Source organism: Ictidomys tridecemlineatus, chromosome 10 (genome assembly GCF_052094955.1).
Source record: "Ictidomys tridecemlineatus isolate mIctTri1 chromosome 10, mIctTri1.hap1, whole genome shotgun sequence".
NCBI lineage: Eukaryota > Metazoa > Chordata > Mammalia > Rodentia > Sciuridae > Ictidomys > Ictidomys tridecemlineatus.
The window spans coordinates 22,942,760-22,962,673 of NC_135486.1; the positions used below are offsets into that span (position 1 = coordinate 22,942,760).

General features: G+C 33.0%; 1 protein-coding gene across 1 annotated transcript in view; it reads left to right on the forward strand.

Moving 5' to 3' along the window:
- Positions 1-18,532, forward strand: part of Ro60 (Ro60, Y RNA binding protein) — a 35,209-nt gene extending 16,677 nt beyond the window's left edge. The window contains exons 3-9 of the mRNA XM_078022505.1: positions 1,465-1,685; positions 2,095-2,241; positions 2,828-2,965; positions 8,821-8,937; positions 9,683-9,796; positions 10,324-10,470; positions 12,201-18,532. Coding sequence (XP_077878631.1) covers positions 1,465-1,685; positions 2,095-2,241; positions 2,828-2,965; positions 8,821-8,937; positions 9,683-9,796; positions 10,324-10,470; positions 12,201-12,353 — 1,037 coding nt within the window. The 3' untranslated portion in view covers positions 12,354-18,532. The remainder of the gene's footprint in view (positions 1-1,464; positions 1,686-2,094; positions 2,242-2,827; positions 2,966-8,820; positions 8,938-9,682; positions 9,797-10,323; positions 10,471-12,200) is intronic.
- Positions 18,533-19,914: the final 1,382 nt, after the last annotated feature.

A 19,914-nucleotide genomic window follows, 5' to 3' on the forward strand; every position in this document is an offset into this window, starting at 1 on the left:
GGCTTTTCAGAATGAATTTTAAATAAACTATAAGTTACCAAAATAAGTAATATGTTAATGTCCTAACTGAAATCAAAGTATGATTCATTTATTGGGTATTATGTACCTGCAGGCTACTGTAATTACAGAATTGGGTAGGATAAGATTGCTTTAATAAATTATTTTCCTTGGTAAGACAATGTAGAAGACATGCTTGCATGAAACATTTAATCGTTTAATATATCATTACAAAATCTGGAAGATAAAGCTAGGCTCAATAGTGCACACCTTGTAATCCCAACAGCTTGGGAGGCAGAGGGAAGAGAATCTTGAGTTCAAAGCCTCAGCAACTTAGTGGGGCCCTAAGCAACTCAGCTAGACCCTGTCTCAAAACAAAATATGAAAAAAAAAAAAAAAAAAAAAAAAGGGCTGGGAATGTGGCTTAGTGGTTAAGCACTCTCTGGGTTCAATCCAAAACCAAAAATCTGGAAGATAAAAGATTCACAATACCTTAGAAGTTCCTGTATATTGGTACAAACTTTTGCTCATATTGTTTAGAGTTCAAAAAAATAGCACATAGGCTTATTCTTGCTTAGCTGTGTTTAATTTGACCAATAAAATATTTTAAGGAAAAAATGGAGGTCAGAAGACTTCATAAAAATCCATATTCTGACTTCTTGAAAGTACATTTTTAATAGTACTAAGGCAATACTTGGCTAACACATGTCAGTATATGCTCTCCTCAATTCATCACAGTCCTAATGACTTTGACATCACCATAGGCTGTTTTATTTCCTTACTTTGTCTGACTTTGCCTTGTAGACATTTAAATTTAATAAATGAATTCCCCCCTTTTTAACAGATGTGGAAACTAAGACCTAGAAAGATCAATATTTATTTCTTCACTCACAAAGCTCTTTCTACTATTAGAAGAAATTACAGAAGGAATGAGCAAACTATTTTTCTTTTTTCTCAATTTATCCTGTAATGTCCTAACTGAAATGTGTATTGTTTATATATATGCTTTAATTTGTTTTTTAAAGACAGTTTTAAAAGTACCTACCTGTCCATTTCCACTTAATTTCTACTATTCAGAAAAGCATATTGATTCAGAAGTAGAGAAGGACAAATAACTATTTATTGACATAGATTTGTATTCTTGTGAATTGTTCTGAGATTGTGTACCTGAAATAGGCACTGCCTACAGTTTATAATGCTGGTATTGTGGGGCGAGTGGGGGAATAAGCCTCTGTAAATTATTTAGGATATAGATGTTTTCTTTCCCCAGAAGTCTCATATTTAAACAGTAATGATAAAATTTTCGAAATTAATTTGCTCCATTTGCTTAAATATGTTTGTGATAGTAAAGAAAACTGCATCTCACTTGAGGGGAGTTAAGCTATCATATGCTGCATTCTCCAGAAACATGTTCTATTTTTTACTTGGTAATCCTGCCTGCCTTTTCAATTCTTTATCTTATTAAAGGACTTGCCATTGTGACCAAATATATTACAAAGGGCTGGAAGGAAGTCCATGAATTGTATAAAGAAAAAGCACTTACTGTGGAAACTGAAAAATTATTAAAGTATCTGGAGGCTGTAGAGAAAGTGAAGCGCACAAAAGATGAACTGGAAGTCATTCATCTAATAGAAGAACATAGATTAGTTAGGGAACATCTTCTAACAAATCACTTAAAATCTAAAGAGGTGAGTAAATTAATTATTTTAAAAGGAAATATTTTATGTAAAAGGCCCTGATTCAATCCCCAGTCTTGCAAAAAGAGAGACAGACAGAAATTAACTAAAAAATGTCTTGAAATTAATGTTAATTTAAAACATCTAATACTGATGTCCGATTGGCATTTTGTGTCAGATCCACTCCACACCATATCCTGCCTAATTTTTAAAAATCATCTTTGTATTTTCTTCATAAAATACATACTTTCTTATTCTAGTAAGAGTAAGTTAAGCTTATTTGATTAGCCTTAAGACAAATTCTCATTCTGAAAGTACTTTGAAATCTAAATAAAAGCCTTGGAGAATAAACTCCTATCATTGATATACCTGTGTTATACTCAGTTCATTTCTCCTTGATTCTTTACATTCCTTTCTATAGGTATGGAAGGCTTTGTTACAAGAAATGCCTCTTACTGCATTGCTAAGGAATCTAGGAAAGATGACTGCTAATTCAGTGCTTGAACCAGGAAATTCAGAAGTATCTTTAGTATGTGAAAAACTATGTAATGAAAAACTGTTGAAAAAGGTAAGTATTATCATACATCTTTTTTTTTTTTTTATCTACTAACTGAAAAAGTTGGCTTCTAAATTTTGGAAATGTAGTTAGTGTATATTTTAAGTGTTCTGAGACTTTTATAGCAGATTAACATTTTTTTAAAAATATTTTTAGGGGCTGGGGCTATAGCTCAGTGGTAGAGCACTTGCCTAGCAAGTGTTGAGGCCCTGGGTTCGATCCTCAGCATCACATAAAAATAAATAAAATAAAGACATTGTGTCCATCTACAACTAAAAAATATTAAAATATATATATTTTTAGTTGTAGGTGGACACAATACCTTTATTTTATTTATTCAATTTTATGTGGTGCTGAGGATTAAACCCAGTGCATCACATATAAGAGGCAAGCACTCTAACCACTGAGCTATAACCCCAGCCCCAATATACCAGATTACATTCTGACTCAGAATTCTAAGGTTAAAAATCCTCATTTTTCTCTTTTCTTTATAAAATGTATTTCTTAGCTACAGTAGCATACCATGTAATGAAAATGCATAATTACTATTTTTTAACTTGAATTTTGCTTTTACTTTCTATCTTTGTCTTGTTTCTAGGCTCGAATACATCCATTTCATGTTTTAGTTGCACTAGAAACTTATAAAACAGGTCATGGACTCAGAGGAAAACTGAAGTGGCGCCCTGATGAAGAAATATTAAAAGCATTAGATGCTGCTTTTTATAAGACATTTAAGGTTTGACTTTTGTTTTTTTAAAAAAATGACTTGGGAATTAACATTTTTTGTAAAAACATTTTAAAGGTAGATGAATAGTTGTAACCATTTTAGAGTATATATTCATTTGTTCTTCATTAATCTATGTGAAGAGGGTATATAAATAACAATGTAAGTTTTTTGGGGTTTTTTTTGTTTTGGGGATTGAACCCAGAAGAGCTTTACCACTGAGCCACATCCCCAGTCCTTTTTATATTTTTTTTCAAGACAGGGTTTCACTAAGTTCCTGGCCTGGGTTTGAATTTGTGATCCTCCCACCTCAGCCTCCCAGGTTGCTATTAATCACAAGTACGCACCACTGTGACTGGTAATAACATAAGTTTATAAGTAAAGTATTTTCTATTATCTTTGGTTAGCAACTACTATACTAAGATGATAAAACTCATTAAATTTTAAAGTTTGCATTCTTGTAGGTTTCTATGACTTGGTTCTCTGCCCCTGTTTTTTCCATTAATTGGTAGATGAATTTCATCAGTCTTGATAGCAAGTGAGTTTTTCAGAATGGAAATCCCATAACAGAATAATAAGTTAAAATTTTGGCGTTTTAAAGTTTTCTTGATATGCAACAAATAACATCCAAATTCAGTAGCAAATTTGAAGGGTTATACACCATTGCCAAGTGATATTTATCCCTGATAAATATCACTTGGCAATGATATTTATCATTTATTTATCAAGGATGATTCAACATATAAAAACCAGTCAATGTAATGTATCACATTAGTAGAATGAAGGGATAGAAACACATGCTCATCTAAATTGGTGAGGGTGAAGCACTTGACAAAACTTAACATCATTTCATGATTTTTTTTTTTTTTTTTTTTTTGGTACTGGGGATTGAACCCTAGGGTACTTAACTACTGAAACACATTCCTAGTCCTTTTTTTTTTTTGAGACAAGGTCTTATTGAGTTGCTTAGGGTATTGCTGTTTTGCTAAGGCTAGCTTTGAACTTGTGATCCTCCTGCCTCACTCTTGCGCCTCACCCTCCCGAGCCACTGGGTTTACAGGCATGCAACACCATGTCTGGCTTATTTCATAATTTTAAAAAGAAAAACAGTTTATAAATAAATAAGGGATAGAAATGAACTTTAATAAAACATAGCTGAGTGTTGCGACACATGATTAGATCAGTCAGGGTCACTCCAAGTGAATTTGGGGACTAAATAAAAACATACAGAAAGTACCTTTTCTTTGAGTCAGTGACCACCTCAGCCGTAGCTCCCATAAGGGAGACAAGACAAACAAGAAAGAGAGCATGAAGAAGGTGCTGAACACTTTTATTGGGGAGAAGCCATTCAAATGAAGCACGGGGTCGGGTTTCAGGGGGTTAGTAATGTCTTGCTATCAACAGGTTGACGGACATCTAGGAATTCCATGCCCATCTCATGTGCTGTGTGGGGATCATAGGCAGAGCAAGCCAAAGTACATCACCCACCCAAACAGGGGCAACATTGTTTCAGTCCACACTGTGTGCTCAATGCTCATAGTTCACACACACACAGCCCATGGCTGGCTTGCCACATCTCCACATTCTCATAGCTCAAAGCTAAGGGGTGCTCAGTGCCTATATGCAACTCCTGACAGCTGGGTGTAGTGGCACACACCTGTAATGTCAGAAACTCGGGCAGGAGGATTACAAGATTGAGGCCAACCTAAGCAACTTAGCAAGGCCCTAAGCAACTTAGTGAAACCTTGTCTCAAAAAATAAAAATGACTGGGAATATAGCTTAGTGGTAAAGTTCCCCTGGTTTTAATCCCCAGTGCCAAAAAAAACTAACATCCTACTCTGAAGGATGAAAGATTGGTAACTTTTCTCTGAGACAAGGTGTAGGTCAAAGATGTCTACTTTTTCTATTTCAACTCCATGTAGTATTATAAATTCTATCAATTAGAAAAGTAATTTTGAAAATTCCAAATTGGAAAGGAAGAAGTAAAATTATACCTGTCCTCTGATGTCATGATCTTACATTGTACAAAACTCTAGAGAATCCACACACCACACACCAAAACAAACTATAAAACAAGTAAACTCTAACATAAAGTTACAGGATGTGAAATTAACTTATTATAATCAGTTGTATCTATCTAGTAGCAATGACAATGAAAAGGAAATTTAGAAAATTTTTTCATTTACAGTATCATCAAAAAAACAACAAAAGATAGGAATAAATATAAGGAGATGCAAGAATCACATACTGAAAACTACAAAACATTGTTAATAAAACTCAAGATGACAAATGGAAAGACATCCATGTTTCTAGTTTGGAACGCTTAAGATCACAATGCTACCCAAAGCAATTTACAGGTGCAATACAATCTCCTTCAAATCCCAATGTCATGTTTTGTAGAAATAGAGAAACCCACTATAAAATTCATATGAAATTTCAAGTGACCCCAGGTAGCCAAAACAAAACAATCTTTGAAAGAAGTAAGTTGGAGGACTCATACTTCTGTATTTCAAAACTTATTATAAAACTACAGTAATCAAAATACTCTGAATTCAGAAATAAACCCTGACATATGGTCAGTTGATTTTTTTTTAAGAAGAATTTTGAGATATTTCAATGGAGAAAAGCAGTCTTCAACAAATGGTGCTAGAAAAACTACATATTCATGTGCATAAGAATGAAGTTAGGCTGGCTCCTTACACTATAAAAAATAGTACACAGTGGATCAGTGACCATAGTTGTGACTCAATGGTAGAGTGCTTCTCTAGTATGTGTGAAACCCTGGGTTCCATCCCCAGCAAGGAAAAAGAATGAAAAAATAACCAAAATAACCTATACTATGGAAGAAAATACTTGCAGATCATCTATTTGATAAGGGTTTACTGTCCATGTATAAAAAGAATTCCTAAATCCAACAGCAAAATACAAATAATTCAGTTTAAAAGTAGGCAAAGTACTTTTTTCCAAAGATTTCTAAATGACCAATAAGAACATGAAAATATACTCATCTTCATTAGTCAATAGGGAAATGCAAATGAAAACCACAGTGATGTACATTTTACACCTAATTGGACCACTAATATTAAAAAGCATAAAATAAATATTGGAAAGAATGTGGAGAAATCAAAACTTTGTTGTATTACTAATGAGAATATAAAATGTTGCAGCCCCTGGGAAAAACAAGGGCTCAAAAAGTTAAAACATAAAGTTACCATTCCATTTAGCAGTTCTACCCCTATGTGTATATCCTAAATAATTGGAACAGGTACTCAAAACAGATATTTGTTTTTTTTTTTTTTTTTTTTGTTTTTTTTTTTTTTTTTTTTATTGTTGGTCGTTCAAAACATTACACAGTTCTTAATACATCATCTTTCACAGTTTGATTCAAGTGGGTTATGAACTCCCAACTTTACCCCGTATACAGATTGCTGTTTCACATCAGTTACCCTTCCATTGATTGACATATTGCCTTTCTAGTGTCTGATGTATTCTGCTGTCTGTCCTATTCTCTACTATCCCCCCTCCCCTCCCCTCCCCTCCCCTCCCCTTTTCTCATCCCTGTTTAATGTAAATCTTCTTCTCAAGCTCTTCGTCCTTACCCTGTCCTTGTTTACTCCCCTTATATCAAAGGGGTCATTTGGTATTTGTTTTTTAACGATTGACTAGCTTCACTTAGCATAATCTGCTCTAATGCCATCCATTTCCCTCCAAATTCTATGATTTTGTCGTTCCTTAATGCAGAGTAATACTCCATTGTGTATAAATGCCACATTTTTTTTATCCATTCATCTATTGAAGGGCATCTAGGCTGATTCCATAATCTTGCTATAGTGAATTGTGCTGCTATGAACATCGTTGTAGCAGTGTCTCTAAAACAGATATTTGTATAGCAGTATTTATAGCAGCATTATTCACTACAGCCATAAGACAAAACAACCCAAGTATTCATCAAAAGATTAACAGATTAAGTGTTTTATACACATAGAATAGAATAAAATATGATTTAACCTTAAAGCAGTGAAATTTGATGAATACTATAACATGGATAAACCTTGAAAACTTTATGCTAAGTGAAACAAGCCAGACATAAAAGAGCAAGTATTATATGATTGCATTATATGATGTATCCTGAATAGTCAATTTGGGGTGTTTTTGGTTTTGGTTTCGGAGTTGAACGCAGGGAGCACTCGATCACTGAGTCACATCCCCAGCCCTATATTGTATTTTATTTAGAGACAGGGTCTCACTGAGTTGCTTAGTGCCTCGCTATTGCTGAGACTGGCTTTGAACTCGCAATCCTCCTGTCTCAGCCTCCTGAACCACTGGGATTACAGGTGTGCGCCACTCCACCCAGCCTGAATAGGCAAATTTTGAGAGAGAAAAAATAGTATAGAAGTGGCCAAATGCTTGGCCTAGTGGTACACACCGGCAATCCCAGCAACTCAGAAGGCTTAAATTAGGAGGATCACAGATTCAAGGCCAACCTTAGCTGTACCCTGTCTCAAAAAATAAAAAAAACTAGTTATGTAGTTCCCTGGTAAAGCTCTGCTGGCTTCAATCTATCCCCAATACCCAAAAACAAATGAAAAAGAATCTGCCTATAACAGATACTAGGGCAAGTTGGGACTGATGATAAAGTTTCCATTTTAGGATAATGAAAAGGTTCTTAAAATAAAAATAATGGTTATACAACATTGTGAATGTACTTAATGCCACTGTATTCTACACTTACGAATGGTTAAAATTGGGCTAGGGTTGTAGCTCATTGGTAGAGAACTTGCCTAGTATATGTGAGCCACTGGGTTCAATTCTCAGCACCACATATAAACAAATAAGAATCCATCGACAACTAAAAAGTATATAATAAAACACATTACTCTTTTTTAAAAAGCAAAAAGAATGTTTAAAATTGTACACAAGTGTGGGTGACTGTGCCTGGTGCCTGGCCACTTCTTTACCTACATTTTACTACAATGAAAGATTTCTTCCTAGAAGTTCCTGTTTTGCCTTAAAGATGAAAATTTAAAAAAAAAATAGCATAATGACTTCTTTCAATTAAATTATTAGATTTTCATATTTCCTTTGTTTGACCTGAACTGAACTAAGAGCTAATAAGCTTTTTTGGTTTGGTTTGGTTTGGTTTGGGGTTTTTTTTTGTTTGTTTGGTTTTTTGGTTTTTGATTTCGGGTTTTTTGTTTTTGTTTTTGTAGTGCTGGGGATTGAACCCAGGGAGTTACATCCCTAGTTCCCCTTTTTAGTTTTTTATTTTGAGACAAAATCTCACTACATTGCAGAGGCTGGCCTGGAACATAGGATCCTCCCACCACAGCCTTCTGAGTCACTGTAATATAGGTGTGCACCACTAATTTGGCAAGCTAATCAGTTTTGAATAGTTGTCTTGATTGGTATGTCAAAAATTAGAAGGTCGGCTGGGGTTGTGGCTCAGTGGCAGAGTGCTTGTCTAGCATGTGTGAGGCACTGGGTTTCGCCTCAGCACCACATACAAATAAATAAATACAGGCCCATCAACAACTAAAAATACATATATTTTTTTTAAAAAAAGCCAGGCCCAGTGGCACATGCCTGTAATCCAAGCAGCTAGAGAAGCTGAGGCAGGAGGAATGAGAGTTCAAAGCCAAGCTAAGCAAAAAGCAAGGCACTAAGCAACTCAGTGAGACCCTGTCTCTAAATAAAATACAAAATAGGGCTGGGGATGTGGCTCAGTAGTTAAGTACCCCTGAGTTCAATTCCCTGGTACAAAAAAAAAAAAAAAATTAGAGACTTTTTTGAATGAAAAGTAAGGAAATAAAATTCTTATTTACAGTTTCTGAGACTTCTTTTAATGATTGTTTTGTTTTCTCTTTAGACAGTTGAGCCAACTGGAAAACGTTTCTTGCTGGCTGTTGATGTCAGTGCTTCTATGAACCAAAGAGTATTGGGTAGTATACTCAATGCTAGTACTGTTGCTGCAGCAATGTGCATGGTGAGAACACATAAAATATTTTAGAGTGTTTGCTCCTCTAAGAAATTGTTTACTATGGGGTTAAATTATAAAGGGAGATATATCAACAATCTTTTTTTCACTTCATTTTATATTTAAAGAATTTTGTAAAGAAGACTTAAGTATATTGAAAATTATTTCTAAGGAATAGTCAGAATTGAAATTTTAAATTATACAATAATAAATATTAATAGTGTTTTTGAGGAAGTAGATAATGCTTAAAAATTAATGACAAAGGGCTAGGGTTGTGGATCAGTGTGTAGAGAGCTTGCCTAGCATGTGTCACGATTCTCAGCAGCATATTAAAAAATAAAAATCTGTGTCCATATACAGCTAAAATAAAAAAATATGTTTAAAAATATTGATGACAAAGATATCAGAAAACATAGAGCCAGGAAAATTATTTGGGTGTTTTTGTTTTCAGGGTTTTTTTTTATTACTGTGAATTTATTCCTAATTTAATAAAATGAGAATATAGTCTTTATTTGCTCCAAAGGATTATTGTGAAAAGTGGCTTTTTTTTTTTTTAAACCAGCTTCTTTGTAAGTTCGTGTAAACTATATTACCACTGATTTATTACTTTATTGTTGCACGGTAGTATAAGTTTAGAAATAAAACAAGCATCATAATGTTGTTTGTTTAAGATGAAGTTGTATAAACTTCAAAACTATACTTCCCCCCCCCACCCCCGGCAATCTGCTGAAAATTACTACCATTGAATTTTCAGGTTGTTACACGAACAGAAAAGGATTCTTCTATAGTTGCTTTTTCACATGAAATGGTACCATGCCCCATGACTACAGATATGACCTTACAACAGGTTTTAATAGCTATGAATCAGGTAAGAAAATTTTATTAAGTTTATTTAACATGAAAAAAAAGTACTTGGGCTTGGTGGCGCACATCTATAATCCCAGCAATTTGGGAGGCTGAGGCAGGAGGATTGCAAGTTCAAAGGCAGCCTCGGTAACTGAGCGAGGCCCTAAGCAACTTAGCTAGACCCTGTATCAAAATAAAAAGGGCAGGAGATGTTGCCCATTTGTTAAGTGCCTCTAGGTTCAATCCCTAGTACCAAACAAAACAAAACAAAATATACTACTTAATATGTATTATACAGTAATTTTATATTGACATCTTGCATGCTATATATATGTGAGAACAAATTGTTTTCTCGTGAGAAGTACAAAATTAAAAAGAAACTATGGTCTTATTAGGGAAGGTATATATTTTATATATATATATTGGCTATAAATAAAATAACATGAAAATTGTATTTTTAAATAATTATTTCAGACATCTCATTTATGGACACTAGGGCAATTTTATTCTAATTCATGGGGGTTTTTTTGGTTTTTTCCCCTGGGTTAGATCCCAGCAGGTGGAACAGATTGCTCTCTTCCAATAATTTGGGCTCAGAAGACAAACACAGCTGCTGATGTCTTCATTGTATTCACTGATAATGAGACCTTTGCTGGAAGCATCCATCCTGCTATTGCTCTAAAGGAGTATCGAAAGGTAAAACAAACCCTGTTGTTTCTCATCTGAATAGTAATCCATTCTTTTTCATTGTTTAAAATAATAAAAATACTAAAGTAGTTCTGATCTTTGTGTAGACCCAGTGTCAATTATAGACTCAGCAGTACTTGCAATTATAAAAAGTAGAGCTGGGGAATGTGGCTCAAGCAGTAACGCGCTTGCCTGGCATGCGAGGGGCTCTGGGTTCAATCCTGAGTACCACATAAAAATAAAATAAAGATGAAATTATTAAAAGTCACTACAAATACATAATGTATTAAACTAGTTGCAGTGCTGTTACTAATACTATTGCAAATGGTAATAAAATATTTACCTTAGCTATACTTTTTTTTTTAATAATTCATTGTACTCTTTGAAAAATTAAAGTCTCATTTGTGGTATTTGCAAACAACTATAAAAAATTAAACAAAGCCATAATCTGTGTCTTAAATTTATGGAAATACCTATGTTCTAGACCGTGCAACCTGACTGAGCTTTCTTAAATGATATAAATGTTCTGAAACTACAGTAATGGTAGCCACTAATCACATGGGACTGTTTAGCACTTAAAATGTGACTTGTGACTGTAATTAGAAATAGACTTGTTAAGGAAGATGTTGTTCTCAAAGTATGGTTTCCCTACAAGCAGCCTTAGCATCACTTGGGACCTCATTAGAAAGGCACATTCCTAGGTTCCATCTGTCACCTCTAATCAGAAATTCTGAAGGTGGAACTGGCCTTCCAGGGAATTGTGATGCATGTAATTTTGAGAATCATAGGAGCAGGAATAGAACATAGATTTAATACAGCCTTAAATCTGAGTCCTGAGTCTTCCACAAACTGTGAATCCGAGCAAATTACTTAACTGATACATGTCACAATACATAATAGTACTTACCTTTTAGGATCAGAACAACAATTACATTAGGTATATTATTTATTTAAAGAGTTCATTGTAGTGTCTGACACTCAGTGATTATTGGTTTTTCTCAAATATTCAATTATTTTAACCATAAATGTAGAAGTAGAGAGCAAGATCTTATGTATGCACACCTGTGATCCCAGCAGCTCAGGAGGCTGAGGTAGGAGCATTTCGAGTTCAAAGCCATCCTCAGCAATTTAGCAAGGCCTGAAGCAACTCAACAAGATCCAGTCTCTAAATAAAATTCAAAAAAAGGGCTGGGGATGTGGCTTAGTTGTTGATTACCCCAGGGTTCCATCCCCAGTACCAAAAAAAAAATGTGTGTGTGTGTGTGTTTTTATCTTTTGTAGAACATGTATATATTGTATTTATGAAAACTACAAACCAAATGTAAAAAATCCCAAAGATGTATTTCCTTTTTCCTTATATTTGTGTGTATTCACACATATTACCCAACACTTGATATGTTGATAAAAATGTTTGGCACCCCTGAATATCCTAACAGGTTTCATAATTACAAAGTCTCCAGGCTGCTTAAAAATGTACTGTGGAACCCATAAAACAAAAATGTAGAACAAAGAAATTCAGGTAGGTTCTTTACACAGTTTTGTTTTACATTCTTGTATAGCTCATATTGTTGGACTCTAAAAAATTGAAGCAAAAATGACCTCCTCCCCCCAAAAAAATTGGGTTTTTAAGTAAAAGATGTGGTACAGAGATTTAAATTGTTATAATATTGGAAGTTTTTGTTTTTCCTTACATATAACTTGTTATGTATTTGGTGTTTTTTTGTGTATTTTTTCTACAGAAAATGAATATTCCAGCTAAACTCATTGTTTGTGGAATGACATCAAATGGTTTTACCATTGCAGACCCAGATGATAGAGGCATGTTGGATATGTGCGGCTTTGATACCGGAGCCCTGGATGTAATTCGAAATTTCACATTAGATGTGATTTAACTATAAACACCATCATGACCTAAGAGGTCCATTGCTATCGCTGAAAATATGCAGCTACTTCCCACCTAATCTCAATCCAGTGAACGATGATAGTGCAGTGTGTGCATAATTGAAAGTAACTTTACCAAAAAAAAAAAAAAATTAAAAACTAGGAAGAAGGAAAAATAAAGATGAGCCCAAAGTTCTATCTACTAAACTAGCTCTTGGGAAATAGCTTCAGGATATTACAGCTTCCTCTCTCTCATAGAGAACTTTTTGTTAATAGATACTATAAAATAGTCGAACAGTTTTGCTCTGGTCAATGATACATTTGTACTTCAAAAAGGTGATATCCAAAAGTAAGCAGTTCCACATCATGTTACTTATTTGAGAAGTGCTTAATGTTTTCTTAAATGTTTTCATTGGAAAAGGACAGCTTTGATAATACCCAGATACTCTGAAATGCACTAGACCATATAACTGTGAAGGAATATGAAACTCATCTGTAAACTTTTATATATATGGGATAAAAAAACCTAAGACACATGATTAAATTATGAGTGAGTTTTAAAATTTCCTTTCAGAGTTTTCTAAGATCATATAAATAACAGCTTTCTTATTCAATGAAACAGATATTTTATTCTTGATGTTTTATAGTTGTAGAATCTGTTACCATTAAGAAGAAACATAATGGAAAACCCTAAGAATGTTATAGGGCCTGAAGAGACTAAAATTTGTTGGGTGTGGAATTGGTTTTCTTTGTTTATTGTGTTTTATTGCTCTGAATGAAGGCTGTAACTTGACAGTGATTTCCTCTAAATAACAACATAGCCTCATGTTGTCACATTTTTGGTTTTCATACTCACAAAAGGAAATAACATTTCAAGAACTTGAGTTCCCTATTCATAATCTTAACAGTATAATAATTAGAATCTCAACTGCCTTTGTGACAGAACATTCTTTTTTGATAGGGCAAGCCATGTCTTTCAGGTTTGAAAAGCAGTTTTTGAGTAGCATATTTTGAACTAACCAGTCTGTAGGAAATTGCTATTTTTATCTTTTGTTTATGTGCATTAAACTTTCTTTACATTACACTAACATATGCATTATTTTCTTGAACAAGTATCCCCATCTTCATTAGGAAGTTTAACATTAAAGCAATCTGTTGAAATGTTAGTATCTATTCTCATAATTCTATAAAGGTTGTCTAAGATAGCTGTTACATGTAAAACTTGCATTTTTATGCATTGTTCTTTAAATATTAAATAAAGATTTTTTAGGGTTCTTAAAGCTCTTATGATAAATGTAAAACAATAGTAAACATAAATTATAACCACCTATGTGCTTGGGAATTAGAGATTTTATGTTTTGGAGGCAAGGTGACTTTAATAGTGTGAGGATTTGAATATGTATTTCTTCTATTTTCATAGTAGTTTGGGGCTTTGGGAACAATAAGAAAATGTTCTTTTCAAATGTATTTGGCATATTAATGGTGGCTTTGATATTTAGCTATTCCTGCAAGACAACTAATAGCAGTTTTTAAAACTAGTAACAGTTATTTACGTAAGAGATTTTTGGTCCACAAAGCTAGTTGTATCTCCCACTCCAGATACACATTGTTTCTGATGTTTTTCTGGTTTTAACCCTCTATCTAGCATGGAATGGATTTAACAGCCACTTTTGATACAGTATTATGTTTAGATCAAATTTGAAGAACCCAAGATCTTCAAAAATTAAAAATTATAATATGATTTTTTATTCCTAATAGAACTGTTAAATAGAATATGTTTACTTAACTTCAGTTATGTGCTATTTAGATAGAGCGAGCTTTCATACAAATATAGGAGCTAATTTTAAACCCATCAGAAAAATGTATTAGAGGAGACTTTTTGAAGTATTTAGATAGGTCTAATTAAATGAATTAGAGTAAGATTTAAGAATGACAAATATGAAAGGAAAACTGAAAGAAGCCACCAGAGAACATAATTTTACTTTCAAATTATGACACTTTAGAGCTTGAAGGATACCTTAGAAACTTAAAAACTAACTTTTGAATTTCATCTGGAGACCCAAGGTTCAAAACAGAATGCTATTTGATTCTCTTAACACTATACGTGATCTACAAATCTTGGTCTCTTCATTCCCGTTACACTTTTCACTCCCCACATCGTGGGAACACATTCACTTAGAAGAATAGAATTATTCTCAGAAAATAGAATTGTTGAAAACTTTTAAGGAAATGTATATACATGATTGCTTTAAGAGTAGAAAAACAGATGTAAACATTATCATTTTTAATTCATAGTAATCCTCAAGCACAATTATTGTTTTAATAAGCTATGTTGCTATATAACAGTCCTATAGAAAAAAGTAAAAGACTTTACCTCATTATAAATAGAATGTACTTGAGTGATAAACAAGCTTTATTTTCTGAATTACTTCTAGGATTACTGTTACATTAATATTGGGGAAAATACTGCTTTTAAAAACAGTCCTGGGCTGGGGATACAACTCAGTTGTTAGAGTCCTAGGTAATGACATATTTCCAAGATATAGTTGTAATTAGTACAATAAAAAATGAATTTACAGTCTCACCTTTTCTTATTAGTTGAAATTCTTTGGAAACTATTTATTAAAACATTAGCTAAATAACTATTTTAAGAGAATGTTAGTGTGGCCATAAGGTTGTGAATGAAATTTAGTGTTGCCCCATTGGAACCTCTTTTGCTTTCTCACTTTTTTTTTTTTTTTAAGAGAGAGAACTTTTTTTTTTTTTTTAATATTTATTTTTGGTTTTCGGCGGACACAACATCTTTGTATGTGGTGCTGAGGATCGAACCCAGGTCGCACGCATGCCAGGCAAGCGCGCTACCACTTGAGCCACATCGCCAGCCCCTGCTTTCTCACTTAACTGTGTGGTTGTGACTCAACCTGTTCTGTTCTTGCAGTTTTCATAAAGTAACATTTGATGCTTGGGTAGTGGAAGAATTAGTGATTTATTATTGAAAAATTAAAAGGCTCACAATACTAGTTAGAACTTTTTTAATTAAAAATATTCTTGTTAATAGATACGAGTTTTGAAGGATTAAAATGTTTTAGAAAACTAGTTCATTAGGCCAAGTAATTTTTTTAAACATTGCTGTTCAGAATGGAAAAATGCAGAAGAAAGATTTTCACAGATAATATATTGACTAAAAATTCACAACACTCTGATAAAGAAGGAAGAAATATATTCTAACACTAACAGCCTCTTGGATAGATGAAAAAACTATATCTAAGGGGATAATATAACACATTTGCATGAGCTTTTAAAATGATAAGTCTAAAAATGATGAAATACTATTTATTGGGTTCTTTTTTTCCCCTACATTTTGCAAAAATACATGTATAAGTTTTGGAAAGAGAAGGCAGAATTACTGATTAAATTTGAGGGTCTGACAACATAAACTGAAGTTTAAAAGCTGAAGTCTAGTCTTAATACCACAGGTTGGGGTGATTTAAGGTACTGTCATATACCCTCAATATAAACATGCACAAGAAAGACTAAGAAAATGTTAAGCTATGAAATTACTATATATTGTATGGATTTCACTTAGTGTTTGCCCGATGTCTTCACCTTTATCTTATTTAATGAAAATTCCTTTTATACCTCCCCCCCCCTTTTAAAATTCCTTTCTTCTAACATTTTCACCATCTTTTTTTCTAGTCTTATCTACCTAGGTAATTAAATGACAGGAAAGTCAACCAAATTTAAGAGAGATGAATGTCTTTTAGACTGCTTTTTGTTTCATACAGATTTAAGGTCATATTTTTTTTCAAATTTATAATGACAGGTCTCTTAGAGCAATAACCAGATTGGTATGTTCTCTCTCCAAATCAAGTTATATAATAAAAAATGTATTAGATGTTTCCAGAAATTGTGTGGTCTTTCACTAATATCAGTGATTGACCCTTCATTTGTATTTGTAGATGTACCTACCTGTGTTGAAAGGAACTGCTCTAGTGTACAAGCACTCGTCAGAAAATAGTTAACTACTCTAGCCAAGTGTAGTGGCACACACCTAAAATTCCAGTGACTTGGGATGCTGAGAGGGGGATCAAAAGTTCTAAGCCAGCCTTAGCAACTAGGAAAATTCCCTGTTACTCTAAACTTGGCAAGACCCTATCTCAAACAAAAAGAGCTGGTAATATAGCTTGGTGGTACAGTGCCCTGGGTTCAATACTTGGTACCAAAACAGAAAAATAACTAACTAGTCTTTAATAAAATACCATATCTCATGTTCATATTAAGTATTTCACTGAGTAAACTCCCTCATCCCTCGCCACAAACACAGCTTACAGCATAAAAAGCCTTGTATATAACCTGTATTGGAATTAAATGCTTTTTAATTGGTAAATTTTTATTTGCTTTTCTGAAAAATTATGGAATTTACTTTAAAAAGTTAATTCTAAGATAATATTTTTATGTAGAAAACTAATGTAGCTAATCATACTTTTTGAATAAAGTTATAATAAATGGCACATTTTCCTAATCCCTGAAAATACCAAGGTATACAGGAAAGTGATAGAAAAGTGAATATATTATAGGATTCTGTTACTGAAATTAAGGTGAATAAAAATCCACAAAAGGTTGTTTCCGATTCTGAAGAGTTTTTTCCTTTTGCTTCTATTTTACTTAGTCCTTCCATGCATATTTACTTTACGAACACAAGTGACATGTAGTTTTTAATTTTAAAATGTTTAATTTTCTGCACTTTATAAGTTAGCAGAATCTATACTTAACCAAATAGTAAATTAGTTAATATTTCTACTGGTTTCACTTAATAAACATTTAGACTGTCAAGGATAGTGAATGAAGTTAAATATAAAATTGTTGGAATGCTGTATTAAACATTACTTAAACTTCTGTTAAAATACCTATTAGGCTTTATTTGCAATGTAAACTTTAGAATCCCTACATAACCAAATTAAATTTAAAATGTTTTACATAGTAGATAGTAAAAAAGAAAAACATTTTTATTGCACTGTTACTCTAAACTACATATAATTTTGTATGATGTGACAAGACACAAATTTTGTAATGTGTTTGAGTTCAATTTTCTTATTTTTATTGCCAACTTGTGAGTATGAAGAAATTGTCCAAAGGGATGAGATAGATATATGGAATAATCTTTCAAGGGGGAGGAGTGGAAGTAGGGAATGTTATAATCTAATTCCAAACTGCCCGTTTACTTTAGTAAAGGCTTTGAGTTCCCTAATTGGTCACTTGGTAAATATTTAAATTATTCAGACTAACGTCTGTATAAAATAAATTTAAATATATAAGAGCCTTAAAGTGAAAAATGACCCTTTTGACTGCCTTAAAATATGACTAGCTCTCCTATACAGACATACTAGTTACTTTCTTTGGGGTCTGTTTATTAAGTAATGCCTTAATAGTGTTATAATGTTTCTGAAGTACAGAATTCAAAGAGTCTTTCTAGAGCTTTTAATTTTACATAATGAATGGGAATTTAACTGCTAAGTTTAAAACCTGATTGTACATTAGTAATTTAAACACATTAATAGGATAATCTGGGTACACTGATGTGTTATACATATGTGACTGTTAACATCAATAATATTTTATGGTAGTTTAATATTTTTTGTTTTGTATAACCAGTTATCCAAAAAGCTGGGCTTTATGACTACAACATGACTGCCATGGACCAAGTTCATATATTTAACAGTATGAATGACAAATACAGTTGTACAGTCCCAAAAATGATTAATTTTTAAGGGAATATTTTGAGACAGAAGGCAAATATTTTGTTTCAAGCCTACAAACAAATTCAAAGAAGTGAATATAGTATTAAAACATTGAGACCATTGCAATAATAATATTTCCAGGTCAGTAATTTAATTACATTTGCATTTTTACATTCACTTTGCCTTTCAAAGCAGGAATATTTTATAAAGCTAAAAGAATAAATTGTCAAGCTGGTGCTTAAAGGTATATAAAGTTTGATGTTTCATAAACATGTTTGGTGTTTATTTCATTTCTAAGGAAAACCCTTAATGGGGGCACGCGGAGATTATTGATAGATAATTTGTCAAGTCTTCCAAGTTTTCACTGTAAATAATACATCTAATGTAATTTTGCTGTTTTCTGATTGGGAATGGATAAATGTGCTTATGATTAAATTTATTTCATGATTAAAGTTTTCACCAACTATGGTGAAAAATCTTGACTACTTCTTTCCAGCCTTGCAAAATACCCTACTCAATATAGTTTTGAGTATCCCTTATCTGACATGCTTAGAACACAGAAGTGTTTGGAATTTTTCAGATTTTGGAATATTTGCATATACATATTCATAATATTTGGGGGATATTCTATATACCTAGCCTGAAGGTGATTTTATAAAATATTTTTAATGCACCTGCATTTGACTGTGACCTCCACATGAGGTCAAGTATGGATTTTTTCATTTGTGGTATCATGTCAGGGCCCACAAAGTGTCCAATTCTGGAGCATTTCAGATTTTGGGTGTTTGAATTAGAGATGCTCAACTTGTAATTCATTTAGTTGTGGAGTACAGGTGGGCACTATGTGAACTGCTTCTGATCTGTTTATTGTAGAAATTGATAGGGGTACCAAATAAATACTATGCACATCAGAAAAACGTCTGTTTATGTTTATTTTTAAAAAATAAGAATTTTAAGTTAGGGATATAGCTCAGTGGGTAAAGTATGTATGGTTGGGGATTCTTTTCCAGTAGAGATCTAGTACAGGATCAAGACAATTTGATTTAGTGAAAATGCAAATTCTTAAAACTTGTTTTTGAGTTATGCTAACAAAAAAAACTGAACTAGGTAAATAAAAGCATTTTGTGTCAGTGTCAATTTAAAGAAATTATCTCAATCGTAAAAGTTATCAGGTCTGAGGTATAGGATAATACCAAAGAGTGAGAGCAAGTTGCATCAGAATATACTCACCAAAACTTCAAGTATTTGGATAATTAGTTCTGTATTTAAAATCAAGAGCCAGGTACATTGGCACATACATTTAATTCCTGGAACTAGGGAGCCTAAGGCAGGATGATTCAAGTTTGAGGCCAGCCTAGACAATTTAACAAAACCTTGTCTCAAAATAAAAACTAAAAAACTAGGGATGTAGCTCAAAAGTAAAGTGCCCCTGGGTTCACTTGTGAACTGTTTTCAAAAGTTCATCTTTATACAATCTTCCTCCATTTAATTTTTGTTCCCTGGAACTATCAAGTCACTAAATGAGTCATTTGGTTTCCCCAAGGTAAAATTCATTCCATTCTATGAATTTTAATGTATAAGACATACTGTATAAGACATACATTGCTCTAGAAGTAGAATGTGAAGGCTTTACACAATATGGTAGAAGATATCCCTACCTGATTCACAACTGTTATTAATGAGAACCTTAAATTTGAAAGAAACTCACATCAGTCCTTACTACTAAAACTACACAAGGTAAGGAGTTAACTCCTGAATGCTATAGGGAATAATTTCAAATGCTTATCTCCTAGCTCTTTGCTGTAAAATTCATATATAAATTCCTAATGAAATG